Source organism: Carassius gibelio, chromosome B16 (genome assembly GCF_023724105.1).
Source record: "Carassius gibelio isolate Cgi1373 ecotype wild population from Czech Republic chromosome B16, carGib1.2-hapl.c, whole genome shotgun sequence".
Lineage (NCBI taxonomy): Eukaryota > Metazoa > Chordata > Actinopteri > Cypriniformes > Cyprinidae > Carassius > Carassius gibelio.
The window spans coordinates 4,275,738-4,293,597 of NC_068411.1; the positions used below are offsets into that span (position 1 = coordinate 4,275,738).

The 17,860-nt window shown below is 35.7% G+C and overlaps 1 protein-coding gene across 1 annotated transcript; it reads left to right on the forward strand.

The window, feature by feature from the left end:
• Positions 1–1,474: 1,474 nt before the first annotated feature.
• On the forward strand, positions 1,475–17,779 carry LOC127974529 (sal-like protein 3). The gene is made up of 5 exons (XM_052577870.1): positions 1,475–1,556; positions 6,743–6,751; positions 9,954–13,070; positions 14,596–14,930; positions 16,936–17,779. The coding sequence occupies exons 1-5, from the start codon at positions 1,475–1,477 to the stop codon at positions 17,365–17,367; spliced, it is 3,975 nt and encodes a 1,324-aa protein (XP_052433830.1). The 3' UTR covers positions 17,368–17,779.
• The last annotated feature ends 81 nt before the right edge of the window (positions 17,780–17,860 follow it).

Here is a 17,860-nt window from a genome sequence, read left to right on the forward strand (position 1 = left end):
TAAATTAAATTAATATTAGGATTAAACAGTACGACAAATCTACATTACAATAATTAGGCATACACAGATGAGGGAAAATCAGACAAGAAAACGAAATGTAATAATTAATAATAAGCTATAGCTCAACACTATATAAACATTTTTATTTGCGTGTTTGTCTCTGTGCGAGTGTTTTAATCGCTTTGATGCTAACAACTATGTCACTTTTCTAATGCCTCTTTAGCCTAGATGTGTGTGTGTGTGTGTGTGTGTGTGTGTGTGTGTGTGTGTGTATATATATATATATATATATATATATATATATATATATATATATATATATATATATATATATATCCTCATATTCTTAAGATATATAGACCTATGTAAGTCTGTATTAATATTAAGATAGACTGAGCGGTTTTATCAGGTCAGTTTCATGCATTCGTGAGCAGATGAAAGGCTGTGGTGAATTGGTGTGTCCTACATCCTAGCGGTCGCTCTCAGCAATGGGCTCAATTCAAGCCTTCAGCAAATCCCACACACAACACACAGTCTCTCACACACGGACAACACACCTCTCCAGCGCCATCACCGACAGCAAACAAACTTCTGGCACTACCGCTTCGCCCAGCTGAATGTCCGACAGATAGATACAACCGCAGTAAAAATCATATGTATTTATTTATTTATTATATTAAATCGCGGACGTTCTTCAGGCAATGCGAGCTGATTTGTAGGCCTGGAGCGAGAGGCTTTAAACGGGCTTATAGAAGACTAAACCACTACAGACTCTTGAAACGAATGATAGCTATACGACGGATTATGCGTTAAACTGATTTAACTTCTAATGAATCAAATACTTAAACATTATTTTTTTTTTTTAAATAGTCTACGCTTGAATTTGTGTTGCTATAAGCATTAAAAATAGTGGGGTCTTGCCCGTGTAAACCTTTGCGCACTCATTGCCAAAAGTCGGCGTTTTTTTTTTTTTTGTTCATCTTTATTGAGAGAAAGAAGGAGGCAATTATGTTATGCGTTCATCGTACCGACTGGAAAAGCGGAACCTGCAAACCAGCAGAAAAGTTATTCTGAACAGGAGCAAACCGTAGCCTATTACTCACTGTTCTCTCACTGTCGGGAATATCATTTGACGCTAAGCGTAAAATCAAGCTAAAATGAACAACGGAGGAAAAGCCCTACAGAGCACAGAAAACATTTGACCCTCCTCCTTTTTCTCTGGGCGTTAGAGGTAATTTTGGGTGGATGGTGATATTTGAAGATGAAGTTGCCTAGTAAATAGCGGAGTTCGTCACTCATTTCCATATGAGTGTGCCCAGGGGAGCTATGCCAATCCAAAGTATCATTCACTGTCATAATGATACATTCACATAATAGCAAATCATCTCCGTTATTTTGCAGATTGACTTTTTGAGATTTTTTCAGCGGATCTCTGCTTATGTTCATGAATGAGGTAGATCTTGCCAGCACAAGAATGTCCCGTCGGAAGCAAGCAAAACCACAGCAGCTGAGATCGGACAAGGACCCTTCACTTTTGGAGCTGAACTCTGAGCACGGTGAGTGCGTTGCTATCCCTACTGTATGGTGCGTTATTAAATTAAATAAAATAATATATTATATAATATAATTAAATGACTGATTCTTTGTAATTCTAAAGTAGCGTTATAAAATAATTATAGTTAATGCAGTCACATTTGCAAGCTTATTTTGCAGTTTACTAAAATTATATAGAATTTATTCATTTATTTTCGCATTTTGTAGATAGCCTATGACAGGTGCGACTTTAGATCGAAATTTAATATCGAATTTTTTCTTAAGTTATATTTTAACATAAGTCAAAGCTGAAGGTAAATATGACGTTAAAATACTTCAGTTAAATTTACATTAGTGTACTATTCTACGATGGACATACATGATTGAAAGTAGACTTGTCAATGTGACTCAAATTAAACAGCAAACGATGGACTTTGGAATTCATGTGAAACTTCTTATATTAGCTAATACAACAAATAAATAATAACAACGACAAATTTACAAAGCTAATTAAAAGCATACAAATAATTCGCAATGCAGCGATTATTGTCAAACTGAGAGATTGACCAACAAAACTTGCGTGTATGCGTGTGACTATGCAGAAATAATCTTAAAAGCAGGTTTTGTAACTAGGAGACACTTCGAATCTTTAACCGAATGTCTTTAAAAAGACTTTAAATAAAAAATGGGCTGGTTTTCTGCTTAAAATAAGTAGGCTAACTTTTTTGACGTAACTTTTTTTCTTCTTCTTAGTTTTAACTAGATATTTTTACTCAAGTCTTTACTAAATCATTGCCAAAAGAAAAGAAGAGAGATAAAAAAGGAAAGGTAAGAAAGGTGTTAGTTTCACGTGTATTGCGATAGCACAACTCTCTGACATTGCACTCATGGATTAACAATCCGGACTTCTACATAATTCTATTTTCTACCAAAAAAAAAAAAAAAAAAAAGCTACATAAAAATTTGTCGATAATAATAATAATAATAATAATAATAATAATGATAATAATAATAATCGTATAAACCTTCCTCATATATGTTATTCAGGCTCAGTCTCTCAGAAAAGTATTTTAGCATTTTTTTTCTCTCTAGTTTATAAACATCGGCTACTTTATCATATTTATTGCTAAATTATTTGTTTATTATTATATTATATTAAATTGTATTATGTATAATTAAGTTTTTTTTTTTTTTTTTTAAATCAATGTCAAAATTAAAGCACCTCATGATTCAACAACCTCATGACTAAGAGTGAGGCAGTAAACAAGCAATATGTCAAACAGACACAGCATCTATATCTATATATATATATATATATATATATACACATATATATATATATATATATATATATATATATATATATATATATATATATATATATATATATATATAAAGTTTCTTTTAAAAATAAATAAAAAATAGTGTAAAAATTAATGTAATCTAGATAAACTCATAAATCTATCAATACATATTTAAGTACATATTTGCCATTCTTGTGTACATATACATATAATAATAACAGTCAAGAGAGAATTAACGAGAAATGCACATTGACAATTTATTGAAGAATTAAACTAACATATTTGAACTCTTACAGTACTGAGCATATAATGTTGACTTGTATTTCAGTCTTTGGCAGTACAGTGTTGACGTATAATCTAGATTCTACTTCATATGATTAGTAACAGAAGTATTGATTGTCTTGCCATTACAGTAATCTAATGACATGATCGGTCATTCTATGAGATTTTTACCATTTGGTCTGATTAAGGTCTAAATGTCAAGTACACCACTGTCATACTTCACATTCACTTAGTGGGATGTTTTCCAGTAAGAATGTTTGAGCAACTCTGTTCTTTTTTTTACTGAGTGCAGTGTTTTTTCAGACATTTCCCCTGCTCCTCTCTGCACAAGTATTTAAATGCTCATTTTGATTCTCTTTTGGTTGCCTGGCTTTTGGGGGGATATACATACATATATTTATATATATATATATATATATATATATATATATATATATATATTGTATGGAAACTCAATGGTGTGTCAACAAGAAACAATCATTGTCCCACCACCAAGTCAGTCCTGACCTGACACAATTGTCCCTGGGGAGGGCTTCTTTGATACTCCATTAACCTTTGTCTTTATGGCACGATCATGGGTGGCCAATAGATGTCAAACATTAAATGCAGCTTCTGCAGATGTTCTGTTGACCTGAGGAAAGTGGCTCACATATGTCACATGAAGTATTCATTATAATAGTCTGTATGTTGTATTTCATCTCCAAACAACCAAGGAGTTCCTTTCAAATTTGTCATAATGTACACCTAACACAGTTTGCAATGTCAAACACCAAAAATCATAAAGATTTTTTTTTTTCTGCTAATACATTTAAATTCACTGTGTATTTTTGAATACTTACTGTGTCTTTTATATTTCCCAGGTAACTGAGTAAGAATATTTAAGTAACTTTGTCCTTTTCTTAATGAGCGCAGTGTTTCTTCAGACATTTCCTCTGTTCCTCTTTGCGCAAGTATTTTAATGCTCATGTTGATTCTCTCTTGGTCAGACACTATATAGAGAGATACCAGATATAATAATAATAATAATAATAATAATAATTATAATAATAATAATAATAATAATTATTATTATTATTATTATTATTATTATTATTATTATTATTATTATTATTATAGTGGGTGCAGGACACTATAGTTCATTTATGTAAGTGAGGGTAGCAAAATAAAGTAAACTGTGAAATATTATAGCTAAAAATTATTTATACAGTGGACTACCGCTAAAATTGATTAAAAGAAAATTGGGATGTCAAATTATTCAGAAACGTTGACCTGACCAAGTTTGCTTAAGTGTTTTAATTTCTTTAATTTCCTTTCATTTCTAATGTGATCTTTTTTTAAACCACATACTGAACAAATTTGGTAATTGGTTGACTTAAATTGGCATTATCTAATTTTGATAATTTTGTAATTCAACAGTTGATTAATTTTTGGTTGATTGGTATCCAGTGCCTACTTTATTACCATTTTCTAAACTACAGCAAATAAAATGATAATGTCAATGATAATGTGAATATGTATGTGTATGTATATATATATATATATATATATATATATATATATATATATAAATATACAGTGTATATATATATATATATATATATATATATATATATATATATATATATATATATATATATATATGCTGTATGTATATATATATATATATATATTCTCTCTCTCTCTCTCTCTCTCTCTCTCTCTCTCTCTCTCTCTCGATAAGTCAATTTTTTTTTTCTTGTAGTCAGGTTTATTAAGTGATAATGAATAATATTCTGACGTTTTATTATAAAAACATTTTTACGGAGGGATTTTGTGACTTAAGTGCAAAGCTTAGAAACGCCTTTCAGCCTTTCATGATTTCTTTTGGCATTGTCTTTTCATCACTAGGCACTGACATGGCATGATGTTTTTATGCAAAAAGCTTAACATTAGAGAAATATTAGAGCATATTAGAGCATTTAGTGACTACTTAAAGTATTTAAAGTATTCAGTAAATTCGGTACGTTTGCACTAATGAATTGTATACTGTAGTTTATATGTCTGTACTAGTGTATGTTGAAAAATATTAGGCACTTTGGCTTCTTTATTTTTTTTAATTTATTAAAAAAAATACAGCCTGTGACGTCACTACCGATGCGACCATAAACAGGCACCGGGAGAACATGTCATTCAATTTTTCGTCTGAAGCTTGCGTCGGAAGCATGGCAGGGAGCTAGAGGACCCAGTGTCTTGTTCTCTACTCAGGGAACCATGGTTACATTCGTAATCTGAGACGTTCCCTTTCAAGTGAACTTCGAACTGCGTCCTCTAGGGGCCGCTATGGGGAAAAGTATACTGTACCCACACAGCCATGCTGAGGGGAGTGCAGGCCAGAATCATGGCGAGCACTAAGTACCAACTCTACCATTTCCATGGGAGTTGCCCCTGGGACATTTAGACGGCTGTCTGTGACAGTTCCCCTTACGGCCAAAGGCCATTTTAGAAAGAATGCAAAATACTAGCGTGCGAACGTACCACATTGTGGATTTCAGAAAGTGTGCAAAGACTTCAGGTACACACTTATTATAGCATGGATTTTCAAATTCTGTCCTAAGGAGGGGCTCTCGTGGCACTCTGATAGAGCAGCTCATAGATGGAATGGTGCATCCCAAAACAGTCTGTTTGAGAGTCATCAACTCTCAATTCTTCTTTTGGAAATAATACTGGAGCGCTCTGTGGAAAGAACAGAGAACTTGGTCTCATAGGAGAGGAGAACTCCGAGCTCAGAATAGTGAGCTCATAGGGCTCACCCAAAGCTCAATTTTACAAACCTTGGGCGAGGGGAGCATCACCTGAGGCAGCATATAGAAGAATACTTCTGTAACTGCCACCTACACTTCCCGCTAGATGCGACAGCACCATTAAGCAGCCAGAAGACCCCTCAGGGTGACCTGGCCGGACATCTATAAAATTCCCTGCAGTGCTGTGCCAGTCCTGATGATCAAGGAGGCTCCCCCAGAAGCCTGTGATCTCAGCCACCTAATAAAAATGAAGCCAGATGGCTTGTGCTAACGAGTGTTTAGTAAACACTGTAATTGAGCACTGCAAAGGAAACTCACAGAGTTTATTAATAGACACATAACCACCAGCAATTTAATACACATAAGTATATACAGAGAGGTTTTACATCACCCATCACCCATCAGATAGTGTTAAAGATATAATTTCATCCTCTTGAGGCTCTCTCTCATCCGCCGCCATTACGAGCGTGAAAGGGAAAATCCCTCTTTAAAACATTTAAACAGATCCACCTGTATTCTCACAAGCTCATTCTCCTCCGTGCTTCAGCAGCGGCGGATTCTGAACCACGGGAAGCAGATGGCTGCTTTTTTTTTTCCGGAAAAGAGACGGATGAGAGTGGAGCTTTTTTCCTTGAAAAATGCTCACAATGGCATGCAGATTGCCTCCTCAAAGACATTGCGTGCGTGCTATTCACCCAAACAAATGACGCAAAGAAATATGGAATTAAATACATAACAAAAAAGTGTGAAACAACTGAAAATATGTCATGTTCTAGGTTCTTCAAAGTAGCCTCCTTTTGCTTTGATTACTGTTTTGCACACTCTTGGCATTCTCTTGATGAGCTTCAAGAGGTAGTCACCTGAAATGTTCTTCCATCTCTTTTACCCTTATATATATATGAAGAGTTCAGATGCAAAAACCTCTAAATGCCATCTGAAATTTTCATCTAAAATTAGGATTTTTATCAAGCTCCTATGCTTAGGTTGAGTCATTTTACTTCAATGGCAATGTGCAGGTCCTTTTCCAGGCTATTAAAGTGAAATAACTGAACATAAATATAGGAGCCTGAAAAAAATTCCTAATTTTAGATGCAAATTTCAGATGGCATTTAGAGGTTTTTGCATCTGAACTCTTCATATATATATATATATATATATATATATATATATATATATATATATATAACACCTTGCTATGTGCACTGTACTGGACTTACTTAGACTTGTATAATGTTGCTCTCTCGCTGGTCTGGGTTCTTCTACTCTGCAAGTCGCTTTGGATAAAAGTCTACAAAAATTACTATGTATATACAGGTCCTTCTCAAAAAATTAGCATATTGTGATAAAAGTTCATTATTTTCCATAATGTAATGATAAAAATTTAACTTTCATATATTTTAGATTCATTGCACACCAACTGAAATATTTCAGGTCTTTTATTGTTTTAATACTGATGATTTAGGCATACAGCTCATGAAAACCCAAAATTCCTATCTCAAAAAATTAGCATATCATGAAAAGGTTCTCTAAATGAGCTATTAACCTAATCATCTGAATCAACTAATTAACTCTAAACACCTGCAAAAGATTCCTGAGGCTTTTAAAAACTCCCAGCCTGGTTAATTACTCAAAACCGCAATCATGGGTAAGACTGCCGACCTCACTGCTGTCCAGAAGGCCATCATTGACACCCTCAAGCGAGAGAGTAAGACACAGAAAGAAATTTCTGAATGAATAGGCTGTTCCCAGAGTGCTGTATCAAGGCACCTCAGTGGGAAGTCTGTGGGAAGGAAAAAGTGTGGCAAAAAACGCTGCACAACGAGAAGAGGTGACTGGACCCTGAGGAAGATTGTGGACAAGGACCAGCAGTGGACTGAGTCTGGAGTAGAAACATCCAGAGCCACTGTGCACAGGCGTGTGCAGGAAATGGGCTACAGAGAAGCAGCACTGGACTCTTGCTCAGTGGTCCAAAGTACTTTATTCGGATGAAAGCAAATTTTGCATTTCATTTGGAAATCAAGGTGCCAGAGTCTGGAGGAAGACTGGGGAGAAGGAAATGCCAAAATGCCTGAAGTCCAGTGTCAAATACCCACAGTCAGTGATGGTCTGGGGTGCCATGTCAGCTGCTGGTTTTATCAAAGGCAGTGTCAATGCAGCTAGCTATCAGGAGATTTTGGAGCACTTCATGCTTCCATCTGCTGAAAAGCTTTATGGAGATGAAGATTTCATTTTTTTCAGCACGACCTGGCACCTGCTCACAGTGGCAAAACCACTGGTAAATGGTTTACTGACCATGGTATTACTGTGCTCAATTGGCCTGCCAACTCTCCTGACCTGAAACCCATAGAGAATCTTGAAAGTTGAGAGACGCAAGACCCAACATTCCGGATGAGCTTAAGGCCGCTATCGAAGCATCCTGGGCCTCCATAACACCTCAGCAGTGCCACAGGATGATCACCTCCATGCCACGCCGCATTGAAGCAGTCATTTCTGCAAAAGGATTCCCAACCAAGTATTGAGTGCATAACTGAACAGAATTATTTGAAGGTTGACTTTTTTGTATTAAAAACACTTTTCTTTTATTGGTCGGATGAAATATGCAAACTTTTTGAGATAGGAATTTTGGGTTTTCATGAGCTGTATGCCAAAATCATCAGTATTAAAACAATAAAAGACCTGAAATATTTCAGTTGGTGTGCAATGAATCTAAAATATATGAAAGTTTAATTTTTATCATTACATTATTATATATATATATATATATATATATATATATATATATATATATATATATATATATATATATATATATAGTCTGTATTTCTCATAATAAAGGGAAGCATAATTCAAATAAACTCAAATGAAAAGGAGCTTAATTATGACTAAATAATTATAGGGAAAAAATATATACCATATTTTTCGGACTATAAGTCGCACCTGAGTATAAGTCGCAGCAGTCCAAAAATACATCATGATGAGGAAAAAAACATATATAAGTCGCACTGGACTATAAGTCGCATTCATTTAGAACCAAGAACCAAGAGAAAACATTACCGTCTCTATGCTGTTGAGGGTAGACTACAGGAGCACTAAGTATTATAGAGCGCCCTCTTGCGGCTGTAGACGGTAATGTTTTCTCTTGGTTCATTTCTCTTGGTTCATGTCAAATCAATTTTGATAAATAAGTCGCACCTGACTATAAGTCCAGGACCAGCCAAACTATGAAAAAAAGTGTGACTTATAGTCCGGAAAATACTGTAATTTTGGTTTCTCTTTGAAATTGTATAGGAATGTGTCATGGCTATCTATATATGATTATCTATAGATAGATTAAAATGCTACTAAAAATAATAATTTATTTCCAGTCACTACTAAAAAGAAGAATCAAATACTCTTCTTCACTCTTTTAATACTGTCTAACAAGTTATCCATTGTGTTACATAATTAACAAAAATTCACACCCATCCCAAGCTTCTAGTCAAGCACATTACCAGATAATTGCCATGAAGCATGTGTTGCATACAAGTGCACAAAATATCTGGCACTGAATGGATTTGTACAGATTAAAATCTCCAAACAAATTTTATAATTTAAACAGTTTAGATATGATTAGATGTGAATAAGGGCTGGTATGACACATCAACTGTACAGAACATGCAATAATTTTAACAGACATTTATTATATAAACACACTGTGTGTGAAAAGATTTTGCAAAAGCATAGATCACACATCTGACAGTACTAATTAAATCTGAAGTTTCATGTTAGTGGTAAATTTGAATGAGACCTGATTTGTACAGATAAAATGCCCTTGGCTTTTATAAAAACAATGGAAATCAACAATTTGCATTGAATCCCCCCCCCCCCTCCAAAAAAAATTGCACTAATTCAGAGGTTATCAGGCTATACAGAGTAAAGTGAAATTATCAAAATTGGTGTTTAAGAAGAACACAATCACGAGAAAGGGTATAAAGATTTGATTGTGCAAATAAAACTAATAATAATAATAATAATATATTCATCCCCTTAATTTTCCTGTTCTTCTCAGTCTCAGGTGAAGGACTGGATGATTCAGACAGTGGAAATGAGAGCCGCAGTGGGAGTGAAGAGACCCATGTGTGTGAAAAGTGTTGTGCTGAGTTATTTAAGTGGTCTGATTTCTGTGAACATCTGAAGACCTGTACCAAGAATCCACTGGTGTTAATTATCAGTGACAATGAAGTGACTTCAGACCAAACACGGGACTACCCAACTGAACCATCACCTATGCCGAGCTGCAGCAGTGACCCAGCAGACAGTGAAGGGGTAGTAGAGAAAGGCCGCATGTCCACTACAGGTGTTGAAGGAGCAGAGATGATGCTGGACCTGGGTGCTGTCCTGGAGAATGAATATGAGCCCATGGAGGTGGAACTGTCTCCTGAAAAACCCCTAAATTCTGAAAATCAAGTAACACTGTCAGAGCCAGACATAAGCCTACCTCAACTTGAAGATCTTAAGCAGTCTTCTGAGGTAGGATATACTATACCCAGCACTAATGTCACACTTGAAACACTGCATGGAACCCATGTGGCTGTAGCTCAGTTCTCTCAGGGTGCCGGGGGAGCACTAGCTGGTGAAGTGTCAACTATGGCCATTCCTATGATCCTTGACCAACTCATGGCCTTGCAGCAACAACAGCTCCACCAGCTTCAATTGATTGAGCAGATTCAGAGCCAGGTGGTGCAAATAAACAAACAGACCTCCACACAGACAGCTGTCAACCATCAAGCAGACCACAGCATGAATGCAACCTTAGAAGTAACCTCATCTTCCAACATGCCCACAATGCCTGGGCAGCTTCATCTACATGGCTTCATTACACCCCCTGTGCATCAGCTTCCAATCACAGGGCCCTCCGATTTCAATGGACAGGTCTCAGCCTCATTATCTTCAGCTCTGGAGGAAGCCTGTGTTAATGTTCCTCAGACAGTTAGCCAGCTGGCCAGTTCTGGGATGAAAAACAATATCACAATTAATTCATTATATCCATCAGCCAGTAATCTGGTTCCTTCTCAATTGCCACCATGCTCAGTTTCGACTGGCAGCAGTAGCTGCACCATTAGTATAACAGGAACTGGGGGTGAAATAAGTTGTGGTATTTCACTTCCAAAAAACACACCTAGTCCTCTAACACTGAGTCATGGAAGATTGCTAACATCCCCCTCCAGCCTTCCTTTCATACCTCATAGCTCATCCAGCAGTGTTATCTTCCCTAATCCTCTAGCCAGTATTGCAGCCACCACAAATGCTCTGGATCCTCTGTCTGCCATAATGAAGCACCGCAAAGGAAAGCCCCCAAATGTCTCTGTGTTTGACACCAAACCCAGCTCAGAAGATCCCTTCTTCAAACACAAGTGCAGATTTTGTGCCAAGGTGTTTGGAAGTGACAGTGCCCTGCAGATTCATCTTCGCTCCCATACTGGTGAAAGGCCTTTCAAATGCAACATTTGTGGTAATCGCTTCTCCACAAAGGGTAACTTGAAAGTTCATTTTCAGAGACACAAAGAAAAGTATCCTCAGATTCAAATGAACCCCTATCCAGTTCCTGAGTATCTGGATAATGTTCCAACTAGCTCAGGTATACCTTATGGGATGTCATTGCCCCCAGAAAAACATGTTACCACATGGCTGGACAGCAAACCTGCTTTGTCTACAATCTCAACATTAACAGCACCACAACTCCCTCCAAAAATACCCAGTATTATAGGAAGCTATGGGGATTCAATTAGTATTAAACCTTTAAGGAGGTCACCTCAAATGCCATCGCCGCCATCAAGTGAGTGTACATCTATGTCTCCTAATCACCTCATTGCTGAGGCTAGTATTGCACCAATTTCCAGTTCACCACAGACTAGTGTGGCAAGTGACACATCTGCAGTTCTAAAATCAGAAGCCTTTCATCTTCCACCCACCTCCACCACCAGGCCTGGAGAAACCACCATATTGACTACTTCCATACACCAAGTTATTTCTAGAACCACAGTTACAACTACAACTAGCACCAGAACACAAACAATAGATTCAGCAAATACTCCCTCTGCTGTCTCTCCTCCATCCCTTCAAATGGTTTCCAGTCAGTTTAAGCCCAAATTTCCTTTTGGTGGCCTCCTTGACTCTATGCAGACATCAGAGACCTCAAAGCTACAGCAGTTGGTGGAAAATATTGATAAAAAGATGACAGATCCCAACCAGTGTGTCATCTGTCATCGTGTGCTTAGTTGTCAGAGTGCTCTAAAGATGCATTATCGCATTCATACAGGAGAGAGACCCTTTAAATGCAAAATATGTGGCCGTGCTTTCACAACCAAGGGTAATTTGAAAACACACTTTGGGGTTCATAGATCAAAGCCCCCTCTCCGAGTACAACACTCTTGTCCCATATGCCAGAAAAAGTTTACTAATGCTATAGTTCTGCAGCAACACATCCGCATGCATATGGGTGGACAGATTTCTAACACACTCCAGCCTGACAGTGTTCAAGACATGGACACAAATCTGTCATTTGACGAAAAGAGCTTAGCTACCACAAGCAACTATGATGACGAGCTAACTGATGAGATTGACCAAGCAATAGAAGATGAAACAGATATTAAAGAAGGCAATGTGGACCCACCCAAAAAACATTCAGACACAGATATGTCTCCAAGCACTTCACCTCCAACTTCTCTTATATCTAGCATTGTTGCTTTGGAGAATGAAATGAGGCTTTCTGACACAAGAGTTAAAACAACCAATGCCTTCAGCCTGAAGCTTCCAGAAGTTGCGAGTGGAATTGATGGGGAAAATGAAGACATGTTTAAAAGTGAGTCATCTTCCACTGTAGGAGACTTGGAGAACCACAGTGTTGGGAGTCCAGCACAGTCTGAATCATCTGGCTCTACGCAGGCTCTGTCTCCTACTTTTAGTCAATGTGAGAGTCATCGCTCCAAGTCCCCTACTCAGTCAAATAACAGCAAGGAGGATACTTTGCATCTCTCTTCAGTGAATGCAGCAGTGAAGTCGGAACAATTAGACGCCCTTTCTCCTGGATCAGAAAACACAGGTGCATTAGATCTTACTGCCACACAGCACACTAGGTCATTTGTCAAAGATGAGAATCACTTCAGTCTGCTGTTCCTGGGAAAAGATAAAGGTAGTATATTTGTAGACAGGTGTGTATGTGTTGTGTGTGTATGTGTGTGTGTGTGTGTGTGTGTGTGTGTGTGTGTCTGTGTGCTATATATACACTATATATACACAATATCAGTCAAAAGTTTTTGAACAGTAATTTTAGTAGATTTATTTATTTAGTCTCTTCTGTACATCAGGCCTGCATTTATTTGATCCAAAGTAAAATATTTGTACTATTTAAAATAAAAAATATTTTCAGGTTTATTTGATGAATAGAAAGTTCAGAAGAAGAGCATTTATTTTTTTAAGATTTTAAATATCTTTATCATCACTTTTTTAATATAAATCTAAAGCATTGTTGCTAAATAAATGTTTCTATAAATTCTATAATTGCTTGCTTTTGAATATGCTTTTAAATGGTATAGTGTGTAATATAATGTACAGTATAATGTTTTTACAAAAGCTTTTTATTTCAGATAAATGCTGATCTTTAGATCTTTCTATTCATCAAAGAATGAAATAAATAAATGTATGTATGTATGTATGTGACCCTGGAACACAAAACCAGTCTTAAATTGCTGGGGTATATTTGTAGCTATAGCCCAAAATACTCCATTTTTATATGCCAAAAAGCTTTAGAACATTAAGTAAAGTTCATGTTCCATACATATATTTTGTACCTAATGTAAATACATCAAAAATTAGTTTTTGATTAGTAATATGCATTGCTAAGAACTTTAAAGGAGATTTTATCTATAGATATATAGATATATAGATATATATATATATATATATATATATATATATATATATATATATATATATATATATATATATATATATATATATATATATATATATATATATTATTTTTTTCACCCTCAGATTCCAGATTTTGAAATAGTTTATCTCGGCCAAATATTGTCCAATCCTAACAAACCATACATCAATGGAAATCTTATTTATTCAGTTTTGAGATGATGTCAATCTCAATTTCAAAGCGTTGATCCTTGTGACTGGTCTTGTGGTCAAATGTAATAAATAAATAAAGTAGGTTGGCACTAATGAATTATACCATAATGAATTATACCGTAGTGTAGTGAATACAAATGAATGTACAAATGATCATGTAGTAAGACTGGAGTAATGATGCTGAAAATTATCTTTGATCACAGGAATAAAATGCATTTAAAAATGTGCATTTTAAAATATATTAAAATAAAATTATTTAATTTTAAATATTTAACATATTTCACAATATTACTGCTTTTGCTGTATTTTGGATCAAATAAATGCAGGTTTGTTGAGCAGATGATAACGCTTTAAAAAAAAAAAACAACATTTGACTGGTAGTGTATATAGCGCACACATTATTTAACTATTCTTCATATTCTACAGTATATTCTACAGCAGTGTTTCCCAATCCTAGTCTTCATGCTGAACTCGCACTGGCACGAGGACTGGGATTGGGAACCGCTGTTCTACACTATATAATACAAGTAAATAAAATAAACATTTTCCTGTTATTTATTCATTCATTCATTAAGGTTTAAACACTCCCTGTATTATAAGCTCAGAACCAAGCACAGTCAAATTTCAGAATGGACACAGTAAACCACCGGCCAAGTGTGAGGGGCGCCACTTACCAGCTGTCCCCCAGGTACTGCCCACAACCCCTCAGACAACAATAATCCCCAACCTCACACCAAAGCTGGCACCACCTCCACCTCGGCGGACCCCCAAACAACATAACTGCACCTCTTGTGGAAAGAATTTTTCATCAGCCAGTGCTCTTCAGATCCATGAGCGCACTCATACAGGAGAAAAACCATTTGGTTGTACCATCTGTGGCAGAGCCTTCACCACAAAGGGAAATCTAAAGGTATGGCTTAATAACATTTAACCTATGTGTGCATATTAGTTTATTTTTATGGTATTACATATATACATTTATTTGTCGGTAGTCAACTGTTAAAAAAATAATAATAATAATAAAAAGTTGAACAAATGATTCAATGACTCATGCATAAAGACTTCATTTGTTTCATTACAAAATTAATGAATCAAAGTTTTTTTTCACCGTTCTCCTCTCCACCTGCTGGTGTTACGTTGTAATTAATCCAATCTTAATTTGAAGTGTCATCACTTTCCAAAAGGAGATTTATTCAATTTGATTGCTGAACTATAAACTTTTATTCAGTACATCTGTTATTATTTTAACGTTTGTAACACAAAAATAGCTATGCAAAAGACTGTATAAAGATGTTTTATATACAATTACTGTTCTCTCTGGTCAACAGCAGTGAGAATGCAGATTTGAATGTTATAATGTGATTGATCTTGTCATTTATAAACAATTATTTATTTTATTTCAATAACCCCCAAAACATTTTTTTAGCTTGTTTAGTTAAATGAACACTTATGGTAAGCTGTAATCTAATGCTTATCATCCTGGACAGCTGGATTTCTAGTATTTGAAGAACAAATAAAAATGTATGAAACATTTTATTTGTTTAGTGAATGGTCTATCTTCAAGATTATCAGGGGCTTTTGACAAAACATTAGGACCCTAAGCTGAACAGCAGCAAAGCTCATATTTACTGTACAAAACTACCTGTATCACTCAAATTAGAACACATTATTTCAAGCTTACCAAATCAGGCCAGGGTAAGAAGCTGGTGACTTGGTCAAAAATTTATTTTGGATAATTTTTAACAAAAAACATTATGGACTGCAGCTTTAAGTACATTAAACATCAAATACTTTTGTACGTTTACTTGAGTAAAATTGAAAAAGAGTACTTTTATTGAAGTAATATTTTATTAGCGTATTTGTAATTTTGCTCAAGTACCTGATTTGAGTATTTTGTCCACCACTGGTTGTTTGCAACAGATAGAATATCACACTAGATATACACCAATATGACGTTCTATCATGTAGAGTTCTATCAAACTCTCCATCTTCTCCAACTCCACCTGTATAGATCTGCTACAGGGTAATTTTCACGTTTGTTAATATACACAGCGGTTATTTCATATATTTAATATGTACAGCAGCAGTATTTCCATGCTCACAGGAGGATGTCTGTGCTAAAACACTTTTAGCAATGCTTTAACATATTGACAGATAGTGGACCTGCACCCAGAAACGTCAACAACACAGGCCTTCACTATCAGTAAAGAGCACAATGAGACAAGCTCTGGGGCTGGGGACAGATGCTCAGTAAAGACCTTGACAACTACACAAGCCCTCAGCACAAATCCCTTTATTTTGCAACTGTATGAACATCATGACTGGACAAGCTGGGACCAAAATGCAGTTTTATCAAGAAGGATTGTTATCGTCAGTGGCGCATTGAAATACATTAAGATGCATTGAGAACATTGAAATAACTGAATGATATTGCTGCCTTTTGCGTAACTTGCTCATAGCTGATCGCTTATAACTTCACACTGTGATTGATATGAACAGACTTGAGCTAAATAATTACACTATTTTCTTTTAGAGCTGCATAACAGGAGAAACAGAACGCCCGAGAACCTGAAACTCCAAATAGCATGAGTTTCCATAAATGATTCTGCTATTTCCTGTTTATCTTTGTGAAGCTGCTTCGACACAATCTTTATTGAATTAAGCATTATAGAAATAAAGGTGACTTGACATGAAACTTGCATGTCATTGTAACATTTACTAACAATATCATACTAAGTATCATTACTAAGTTTACTAGTTACTAACTTCAAATGAGATTAAATTCAGTTATATGTATTTGATATACATTTATAAAGCAAACTAATAATACAAAAGTATATAAGAAATGCATAGAAATAAAGATTGTTTATTTATTTGTTTGTGATGCATAAACTGAACTAGCATTCTCATTTCAGGTCCACATGGGAACCCACATGTGGAACAATGCCCCAGCCCGGCGGGGAAGACGACTGTCAGTGGACAATCCGATGGCTCTACTAGGGGGAGATACTATTAAATTCAATGAAATCTTTCAGAAGGATCTTGCAGCACGAGCAATCAACATAGACCCAGGCTTTTGGAATCAGTATGCTGTAGCCATTACCAATGGACTAGCAATGAAAAACAATGAAATCTCTGTCATTCAGAATGGAGGCGTTCCATCCAATCCCATTAGTCTAAGTGGTGGTGGCATTCCTGCCGTAGGAGGAATGTCAGGTGGGATGGAGAGGTCTCGCACTGGGAGAAGCCCTCCACTGACTGAATTTGAGAAGACTAACCTGGAAATGAGAACTGGACACCTCTTCTCCAGATTCAGGGAAGAAGACAATGAAATAACAATTAAATGATGATGTACAGTTAGAAAAGGATACTTTTAATTAATGAATTAATAAAAAATACAAAGAGTAATCCTTAATCCAGGTTGACTTAAATTGTTATATTGTATAAATTAAGTCAGATATGTTGTTTAGATTTGGAACTCTGGTATTTAGTGTTCTTCAGTCCTACTTCAGTCCATACATTCAGTAACAACATTTGTCTTGACAGGTTTGCATGATGCTTACTGGTTTATATCAGTATGTTTCTTTCTTCAGTGGTATTACCCACTGAACTATACATGTTTCAGCTGAAATGGGGGAAAAAAAGATTTATTTCTTTGTGGATGGATATAATAGTTGCTTGTGGTACATTAAACTGTAAATCTTAGCTTTTTCATCTTCTAGATGCCTGACCAAAAGTTGTAACTATTTTAATTTTAACATTAATTCTCCAGCCTTGGTCCTATGTTATCTTCTTTATATTTATGATATAAATTAAAAGCAGGTATTAATGTTTATTTAA